Consider the following 10,450-nt stretch of genomic DNA (forward strand, 5'->3'; position numbering starts at 1 on the left):
CTGATGGTTCAGATTTAGTTGGAATAAAAACTTGTACATGAGTGAAAATCAGCTCTTATGTTCCACCTTCCTTCTGACCTTTCTAGACTGTATTTCTTTCCTTAGCTTTCTTTCCTTAGCTGCCCTGAGTTTTTTTTTCTGGATTTGATGGTGCTTCAGGAACTTCTGAGGTCTTCCAAGGACTTCTTACACTGGCAGCCAGTTGTGTTCTGGGACAGTTTTCAGCCCAAGTGTTTTGATGGTCAGGGCTGGATTATTCTTGCTCTGCAAGTAGTGTGGAGATTGTGGCAAAAAATGATATGATGGGGAGAAATGAGCCCTTCCTGCATTTTACAGCTGTCCTGGAATTGCATTGTATGGGCCTGCTGGATGTGGAGATGTTGGCACTGTGGTAGGTGTAATTAGTTTGGTCCTTAAATCTTTAACCAAATTCTCATTTTATTCAGGTGTTTGGATTTATAGAGTTGGGGTTTTTTTTTCCCTTTAAAATTTGTCTGTCAAGTCCAGCTATTTCCCAGTCCACGCCAGTAAACATGTATTGTCTGAACAGATGTTATCAGACACCCTGATTTTCCCTTTGCCTATTCAAAGCTCTGCCTGATGTTCTCACTCTGGCTTGCTCACTCAATTATTAATTGTTTTTCTTTTCTTTCTCCAGAACCCGGCGACTATCACTCGAATACTGCTTAGCCATTTCAACTGGGATAAGGAGAAGCTGATGGAGAGGTAAGTAGCTGCAGAGCTGGAAAAAATGTTTGTTCCTGGATCAGGTGAGGATGGATGAATGCACAGTGTGTGGCAGGAGGATCTTTTGTGTAAGCTCGAAATGTTCCCCCTTTCCCAGCTAAGGGTGACTTGTGACTCACTGTTTTAATATTATTGATGCCTGGTTAGATTTAAAGTTGTGGAAGTTATGTTGCCCATTGGAAAGAAGGATTTCCAGTTTGAACGTGTACAGGCTTTGGGCAGGCTTTGGAAAAAAGCAAGCAGGAACAGGTTCTTGTTATCTAGCAACTGTTTTGGATTTGGGTTTAGCTGTTCATGCCTGTCATGCTGGCATGTGTATTCCTGACATGTTGATTTGCTGCTCTGGCCAAGGCTAAATTGTTCCTGGCTGATAATAGTCCTGCCTTGTCTTCATCTCCACAGCTCCAGGTTTTCTTTAGGGTGTGTAAATAATGGTTTGAATTTTGCCTCTCCCTCCCCCTCAGAGCAGAGTGTTTTATGGTTATTTCCCATCTTTGATTCTCAGCTCTTGGAATGTTGCTTGATAAAGGTACTTCTCAGTTTGTTGTTAATACAGTGAAGACCAAATCCAGCTGCATTTGGTTCATTCCAAAGCCAGTGTTGGTGTTGAAGAGAGTTGAGGGAGCTGGAGAATTTAAATTCCTTCAGAAACTGGGAGGAGAATTAATCTGTACCAAAAGGGAGCAGTAAAAGCTGTACAGGGACTTGCTGGTTGTGCTGGTCTTACTTGGTGTGAAGTGACCAATGGGTGGGTGTGGAGGGCCTGGTAGGATCATTAGTTTGACTTTTCTCTTAATTACCATTTCCTTTGCCTGATAATCAGGGTGTGGGAAGTTGAGATGTGCTTGGTAAACCAGAGCAGTTGTTGGTGCTCCTGTGAAATGATAAATGTCCCTTCACTGACCCTGGGGCTGAGCCCCTGTAGTTTGGTACTCTGTCACCCAGGAAAAGAGGAGCAAAGGTTTTCACACTGTCAGTAATTATTTTGGAGTATAAATATTTGTGCTATCCTTGGCTAATGGATTTAGGACATTTTTAGTGCCCTTTGTGTAATATTTTTGCTTAGTGATGGTGCTTAGATATATCTTATGTTTTGTTTAACCTAGATTTTTTTTTCCTGAAGTGATTGTATTTTTTTACAGCTTTCTAGTCCTTATTTTCCTGAGATTGACCTCTTTTAGTAAATGTTGGAAGTCTTAAAGCTTTGTGTTACAAATATATCCACTATTCAACTCTAACTACAGCTGTTAAGAATTCTGATTTAATACCTGCTCTACAACATGTCTGCTCACTTGATATTTGAGTTTCTTGTGCTGGTTCTCTTAGTTGGGGTAAAGTTCACTCTCCTTGGCAGGGAGATACCTCTACACAAGTAGGTTTTGTCCCTTGTTGTTGAAAGCTTGTTTAGGGCTGCCATCAATTTAAAAATAAAAAATTGGGCTGTGGTTTTGTTTTTGTTTGGGGTTTTTTTTTTTTTTTTTTTCCTCAAGGGAGGTGCCAGCCAGGTCAATGTGAGGTATTATTGTTAAGGCTTTTACAGTTTAAGTACATGTTGTATTTACAAATCCACAGGTAAACATATTCATTAAAATACTTAACTCAGCAGCATTACCCCTGTGAGTAACAGACTACGTGACTTGCTAAGGCAGACCTGTTGCACGCTGCTCCCAGTTTTGGTGCTTATTGATGTCCTGTTGTATTAGAAAAACACCAAAACAGGATCTCTCCAGTGCCTGGTGCTGCCTTCTGACACTTCTGCACCAAATAACTTCCATGAAATCTCTGGAGTGCTGAGCTGTGTTAGAGCAGGAGAAGGAAGCTGGGTAGGAGGCTGAGAACAGGCTCTTGCTATTCAAGAGGGTTTGGTCATTGCAGTGGTGATAGGTGAGGATTAAGGGGAAAAAACCACCCCAAAATACACATTTTGCTCGAAAGTTCCTGTTGTTTGATGGTGTATTTGCAGTTCCTAATTAGTGCCTGTTTTCTCTTAGCTCATGGTGAGTCAGCACGAGCTCCCAGCAGCCTTATCAGTCCTGGCCTGGAGGAAAGCACTTCAACCAAGTGACTCCTCTTTTTTTGATAAGTGGGGAGGTCTGAGCTTGTGACATGAAAATTTCTCTGTTTTCCCACTTTTTTTTTAGCCTTGTTATGTCTGTTTTTAATGAGCAGGTTGTTACTATCTGTGCCAGCTTTGTCATGGAGTAATTACACAGTGGTGTTCAGAGGGCAGATGTGCCACAGATATTTATTCCACTTACAGTAAAGTAATAACAGGCACAATTAAAAAACTGCCCTGTCCCACTGGTGAAACTCTATAGTTTGTGTGCAAAAGCAAAATTGGGGGTTTGGGGTGGATTTGTTTGTAGGATGGAAGTGATGAGTGAAGGAAATACTAGTTCAGCCTCTGTTATGCTGCTTGTGTTTAGGAGAATAAAGATGTCAAATATTATTTTCCTGGGTCTTGCAAGTTTGATTCATAGGGGATAGGAGAGCACCAGGTGCAGAATGACCACATCACCTCAGAACCAAGTGAAGAAAGTGCTTTAATCTTGATTACCTTCCAATTTTGCTATGGCTGATGGTGTCCTCTCCTGAGGGGAGTTTGGAGAGGAACATCTGTGTGATGAAGAGGTTAAAATGCAGCTCTCCTGCTTTATGTGCCTTCCCCTGGTCATTTTGTTAAGAGAAAAGTGTCTCAGCATGTCCCCAAGGCCTGATTTAATCCCTGGAGGCACAGCCAGAGATAGAGCAGTCCCTTGTAGCTGCTTATCTTGGTGGCCACATGTCCCTGTTTTCTCTGAGTGGAGGAGGGATGTCAGGAATGACCAGATTGCCTCTTCTCCAGAACCTGCTGCCTGCTTTCCTTGGAACAAATAAATACTTTCCACTCTTCAGCAGAGGCTGAACAGGTGAAAAATGGTGCATGGCAGGAGTTTTGATGTGGAGATATCTTTTACTGTGAGTGTTTTGATGCACTGACGCTCACAAATGCTCTTCCATGGAAGTAAATATCCCAAAGTGTGTACTAGAAGCAATTTTTTTTTTTCAGTGAAAAGGCTTTTTATCTTTGATACTCCCATGGGTAGGATTTGATTATGTCTGGAAAATGGCAATTAGGCAGTTACAAACAGCAGGAGGGAATTTTGAGGAGATAAAGGGGCTGACAGCTTGATCCCTCTGCCAGAAAGACTTGGTGTTGTTATAGGTTTGGTCTTGGTAAGTAGAAACACTTGAAAATAATGGACAAACACTGGTTTGTCCATTCATTTTAAAATAGCAGAAAAACCCCCAACTTTGTGGTGAAGCAAATGAACTTCAGAGAATTAATAGAGGAAATTCTCATGCACCAGAAGAGCTGGAATTACTCAGTATCTGCATTGTGAAGGGAAAGGAGGGCACAGGATTTAAAGGGCTGTTGGAGGTGCTGTGCTCCTCCCTAGGATGAAAATAAGGTTGGAGGGAGGTATCAAGAACCAACCCTTTAATAGAGAGTATTTGAGGAGAAATCAGAATTCTTGCAGTTGTAAAGGAAGTGAGGAGGAATGCTGCCATGGAGCAGATCTGGAGAAATGGAGCCATCCTTTGCAATGCATTAGATGAGATCTGGAGGAGAAATCGAAGTGAAATTGTATGAGATCAGGGTCAGATCAGGACTGGGGCTGCATGTGTTTTGGATTCAGGGAGGATGAATGGAATGGAAATGGGTGGTGGTGAAGGTTTGGTGGCCAGGGAAGTTGGTGAATGTCACATGGAGCTGCTCAGCTGCTGTGGGAGGGAAGGGTGTTAGAGCTGCTGCCTGGCAATCCTTTGACCAAAGGAGATGGAAAGGGCAAAGGGACATCTGCCTACATGGATGGTCTGTGGTGATACTGGGACAAGTGGGAAAAAGGGTTGGTGATTGGAATTAGGTGTTGTTCCTAACCTTTGAAGGAACTGCAAGAGTCTTCTGACTGAGCCCTTGGCATGCTTGCCTGAGGAGTGGTGGAGCAGTTAGAGAGCTGTTGGACTTTGGAGTATCCATTGGAACTGTGCTTTCAGGGAGATCCACTCTCTACAAATGCAGTTTTCCTCTGCATTTTCTGGAGTTCTTACAGCCCAGTGGCTGCAGAGACATACCTAAAATAAATGTGGAAATTACTTACTCAGAAAGAAAATGCACAAAAAGAAAACAGCATGGAGAAACAGGAATACTATCCATAGGTATTTGAAGGGGATAAGAAATTCCAGGTGAAAAAAGTCAAGTTCCTGATATGGATATTCACCCTTAAAACCATCCCACCACTACAAAAACCTCTGGTATTTCCATAAGCATTTAGCTGGTCATGAGTATCAGGGTTCAAGTTGCATCATAGCATTTGTGTACAAAACTATTTTCCTTGCAAACTTCTCACCCAGCTGTGTGTCTGCTCTCGTCAGAGCATGTCCTGTGCTGCTCCTGCTGCAGTTGGAAGGCTGGAAAACTTTTGTGGACTTAATATTTATCCATGATTCTTAATAAACAAATACTGCCTGTAATGAGACTGCACTGAATTCACTTGCTAAGATTTTCTAAATATATAATTTTATATATTTAGATTTAAATATAACATACAAATTTCTAGATATAATCCTCTAAGCAAACAAAAGAACTTGGTTGAGTGAAATCCTGAGCTAACATTGAAAAACAATGGCAAAGCCTCGTGGATACTGTGATGCCAGAATTCACCACTTCCTTCCACATTCTCAGTGTCTTGAAATTTAAGATCTAAAGACATGAACTGCATTGGGAAACATATGAAACAGCAGGAAAATTGATATTTTTTCAATTATAAATCAAGCCTTGTTGGTAGGTAGAGCTGTAATGGAGCTGAGGAGTAACTTACTGGGTTTGCTGGGGGATGTGTGCATGTGATGGGGCTGGTTAATTGTCTGGTTTAATTAGTTCTTTGCAGCTGCTGCAGGCTGGAGAAAGATGTGTGAAGGATTCTGGGAAGAGGCTGAGCTTTCTGATAATGATTCTCTCCAGTTTGGTCCTCCTCTCCAAAGAGGAGCTTTTTATAAGCCTTTAAAGCAAACCAATATTGTTTTCCTTAAGGGAATAGGAAATAGAAAGGAAGTGGTCTTTTTTCACCCCCCAAGCAATTTTGCATCCTCCTTTCCAATAGGTACCTGATCTTTGGAAGCATTGTAAACCTGGAACTGTATTTTTTAGGAGGTTGTTAAATTACCTCAGGTTGATTGAAGAGAAAAGATGCTCAAACAGCTAATGATAAGAATATTAGGAAAAATTGAAGGCTTTAGTTGAAAAGAATTGAGCTTGAAGGCATCAAACCTGTGTTTTAGGAAGGTGTTCCAATGCCTGAACTGTGAACTCAGGTGTTCTTGCTCTAGTTTCCTGTCCTGGAATTCTAATGCCAAGCAATTGGGAGAGTCACAAATTACTTGAAATGCAGCTGAAGAATTGAAGGTGCCTGAATTTCAGGAGTGTTTAATTCAAGTGAGAGTCTCTGAAATTCTGTAGTTGTCCAATATCCACCTCTGTGTTGTATTAGAGGAGGGTTTGTTGGAAGTAGTGAGTGTATGAGTTTTGAAATACAAAAAGCATCTTTGTACACTTAACTGCTACATAGAATGAAAATACAATTTAGAAGGTGGTTAAATTTTCCTTCTGTCCTGTGTTGTGCAGGTACTTTGATGGCAACTTGGAGAAGCTCTTTGCAGAGTGTCACGTAATTAATCCAAGTAAAAAGTCGCGAACGCGCCAGATGAACACCAGATCATCAGCCCAGGACATGTCCTGTCAGATCTGCTATCTGAACTACCCAAACTCCGTGAGTACCCGGGGGCTCTGGTGCTGCCTGTCAGTTTCTTGAGGTTGGGATTGAAGTTTGATGGTAGATTGAGATGGTAGCTCATGTTTGGACTCAGGGGTTTGTTATTTCTTATCAGTGAAACAGCCTCACAGCCATGAGTTCAGCAGCTTTTCATTAGAAGGCACAAAATGGCCAACAATCTCTTGTTACAAGGTCTTTTAAGACTAAACTATCCAATTAAGGAATGACACCTAGATTATTTTCCCTTTTAACCCAATAACTGATCCCTGGAAGCCCTCAATGCAGACTTTTCTGTCCAATTACAAAACATCACCCAAACCCATGAAGAAGAAGGTAAAGAAGAACAACCTGCCTCTGCCCTAAAACCTCCATCTTTATTTATTTCATATATATTTATATGAAATAAATATTTCATATACGTTCATATTTATTCATATAAATTTCATATGTATGTCCATATTCTAAAACCCCAAACTCTAAGTTTTCCACCCTGTGATATTACACACTTCTAACCAGCTACACACCCATAATCCCAGTGCTATCAGTCAATTTTTAAAGTCTTCTCCACAGCCTCAGGTCAAATGCAGTGCTCTCTTGCAAGTCTGTGCCTTTGAGCACAGAAAGTTTAAAATTCTCAGCATCCAGGGTTCCAACACTACTTGAGTAGCAACTCCCCAAATTTCCAACCTGAAACTTCACATTTTCCTGCACAGCACCTCTGAGGGTGCTGGGGCCTGGGCAGTGGTGTGGTAAAGTTCAGGAAAAAGCAAGCAGGTGATGTTTGCAAAGGTCTGATGCTAAGTGAGGTGTACAGATAAAGGATGTGTGAAATTCAAACCTGTGAAAAGCATGATGGGCAAAGGGATTTACTTAAACAGAAAGACAAGGTAGGAAACATCTTTTAAAAGCAAAATAGTCAAACTAGGAAGTCTAGAAAAAAGCAGTAGAAGTAAAATGTGGATATCTTTGGATCTTTATTATATTGGACAATACCCTTTTGACATGAGGTCAGTGCTTGCTGGGGCTCTGCATCAGTGCTCTGGGTGATAGTGTTACATTTTTTTTGTCACTGTTGACCAAACTGAGGCATTCCCATAGACTGCTGAGGGGTCTAGGCTCTGCTGGGGCTCCCAGGAGCAAGACATACTGTTGGGAGACCTGGGAGAAAAGGAGGTGAGTGGAAAAGCTCAAACTGGAGAGTTCATCAAAAGGCAAAGTGCTGATAGTAAGGAATTCTTTTATTGAAACCTGTTCTTTGTGGGGGAGCTGCCCCTCCAGAACACCCTAAAACAAGTGCTGGGCCTTTCCAGGCAAAGCTGCCCTGACATAAGGCTTTGCTCTTGCTCTGGGTGTTTTCAGCAAGGAACCATGATGAGCTTTGGGGTTCAGGAGTAGCCTGGGGTGAATATCCCTGGTTGTGGCCTCTCCCTTGCTCTGGATCTTCTTCCCTGGAGTGGACAGAGCTGAGCCAAGCCCAGCTTCTCAGCATTGAGGTCCCTGTTGCTCTTAAGCCAGGAACCACAAGGCTTCATGTGTCTCCTCTTCAGCCTTGTGTGCTCTGACTTCTTATGAAGAGTAGCTGGGCAGGCAAATTCTTGCTCTGTATGATGAGGTGCTTTGAAAAAGAAAGGCAATATATTCTAATATAGTGTTCTCTCCATTTTAATGTAGTTGTTGTGCTGGGTGGGGTTACAGCTCACAGGTGACAGGCCTGTCCTCTGGCTGGGGTGCTGTGCCACCTGAGAAGCAGAATCACAGAATCATGGGACAGACCTACAATGGAGTCCAGCTCCTGGCCCTGCACAGGATAACCTCTAAAATCACACCCCAGCATTGTCTAGAGTTTTGAAACTGGGAAGAACAGCACAAAACATGCTAACACTTCTTGATTTTGTAGCTCAAATAGCAGTGGCCCAGTTGTTAGAAGAGCAGATTTTTAGCTGGAGCAGAGAGATGTTGCAGGTGAGCAGGGCTCTCTCTGTTGCTGGTGTTAAAAGACATCAGAGGGGACTCTGTTTCTTTGCCCTACAGAAAAGCTGGAGCCTATAGGAAAACTAGTATTTATTATTTCTTCTGTAAAAGGCTGTAGTGTTTGTGTCTAAGGTGATTGAAACCTGTTTTGAAGCTGTTTTAGTCGATGTGAATTATAAATTCTAGGATTATTTTTGTGTTCAATGCCCAACCTAAAATCTCAGCTTTGAAAATCCTCTTGCAATAATTAGCTAATTTTTCCACATGAAAGCTGGGGGGGGGTTGCATTGAGAGCCCCTTTCAGCCTATGGAAAGCTGAGAGTTTGGAGGTGTTAAGAAGTTTTACAGTGTACAGTTGTTGCAGGAATGTTAGTCTTGAAATTCCCTCTCTCCCATGTACAAAGTCTCTGTAGCCCTTCAGTCACCTCCAAAGAACTGTGGTTTGGGGTTTTGGGAAGCACCTGCCCAGCAAGGCCTTTGAAGCTCTCACCCTGCAAGTCTGAGGACTTAAGGGAGATGTTTCACCTGCTCTGTGTCCCTGTCAAGCACTGTCAGGTCCCAGCAGTTCTTTTGGGTGACACCTTTATTGGGAATACAGGAATTGGGAGGGTCATGGCTTTGCCTTCCTCCTCTCCTGCCCCTCACCCTCAGGAGAATGGGCTGGGAGTGTTTTTGGGAACATCCTGCTTTGTCCAGACTGCAGATGCTGAGCACAGGTGTGGTGACAACAGAGCTGTCCCCTGGGCTAATGGGCTGCCTAAGGAATCACTGCTCCCCCATCCTTGGTGGTTTTATGTTGGCCTTTTTATTTGCTCCCTTGACATCTGCTGTCAGCTGAGCCAAAAATAATTGGGAACTCCCTCAAAGTAAAGAAAAGAGCTGAGAGATTCTCTGCATTCCTTGCAGCCTGGGAGGAAGTGTGGTGGTGGCTGCCTTTCTGTGGGCATTTAGCAAAGCATTTCCTGCCTGAAATAACCAAAACAGGTCTCACATGAAGATGTGTTCTGGGCTGGTTCCTCATGTGTGCCTGCTGCAGGAGTGTTTGGGTTCAGTAAGGGATGATTCCCTTATCTGTGCTTGCTTCCCATCACACGTGGAGAAGCCAGAATTCACAGAAAAGCCAGTGCAGTCTTTGGGATGGTTTCATGCTGTGGCGTCCCAAAAGTTCCAGATGTTGAAGTGTTTAGTGTACTCTAACACTGCATTTCCAGGAGATGCCACTTGGCCACAGCAGCATCTGTGGAGCATCAGACACCATCAGTAAGGGTTCAGAAATGGGAAGGTGTCTTTTTGCACTCTTGCAGCCAGTGTACCTGGCACCACATAGGTGTCAGCCTCCTCTCTGATCTCTTTGTTGTTTTTTTGGGGTGGATATTTCTATTTTTACCTGGAACCAAATCAGAACCAAGTTTACCTGACCCAGTCAGGTCAGATTGAGCCGTGTTGGTGCTCACAGGCTGCAGCCTGTGCTGGTGGCAGGAGTGTCAGAGCAGTGCAATCACAGCCCTGGCAAAGGGGCAGGCTGTGACAGGCATCTGCCCTGGGCAATGCCACAGCATCCAGAGATGGCACAGCACAGCTGCTGCACCTCTGTGGGATGGACAGAATGGATCTGTGGTGAATGAGAATGCTTGGAAAGAGCATTTGCCTCAAGTGGATTCTCCTTTCCTCAATCACCACCATCCTGCTGTTGTTTTGGGCTGTTCCAGAGAGGATTCCAGCTTCTTTCCTCTGTGAAGTTTTCATGGTTTGATGGTGTCTGAGGGTAGAGTTTTGGTTTTATGTCACTAGCTGAGAAGTTGGTTTGAAAAGCTGAGCCAGCAAATATTACCTCAATAGTGGTACAAATGAAGTGTTTTAAATACAATTTTCCTTGGTGCTGACTTTGAGTATAGAATAACTTCTAGCTGACCAGAGAA

At 43.0% G+C, this 10,450-nt stretch overlaps 1 protein-coding gene across 1 annotated transcript in view; it reads left to right on the forward strand.

The window, feature by feature from the left end:
- ARIH1 (ariadne RBR E3 ubiquitin protein ligase 1) overlaps positions 1–10,450 on the forward strand; it is a 46,896-nt gene that overhangs the window by 16,730 nt on the left and 19,716 nt on the right. Inside the window, exons 2-3 of the mRNA XM_005425905.3 lie at positions 659–726; positions 6,413–6,557. Coding sequence (XP_005425962.2) covers positions 659–726; positions 6,413–6,557 — 213 coding nt within the window. The remainder of the gene's footprint in view (positions 1–658; positions 727–6,412; positions 6,558–10,450) is intronic.

The sequence above is a fragment of the Geospiza fortis genome, unplaced genomic scaffold, assembly GCF_000277835.1.
Source record: "Geospiza fortis unplaced genomic scaffold, GeoFor_1.0 scaffold317, whole genome shotgun sequence".
Classification (NCBI taxonomy): domain Eukaryota; kingdom Metazoa; phylum Chordata; class Aves; order Passeriformes; family Thraupidae; genus Geospiza; species Geospiza fortis.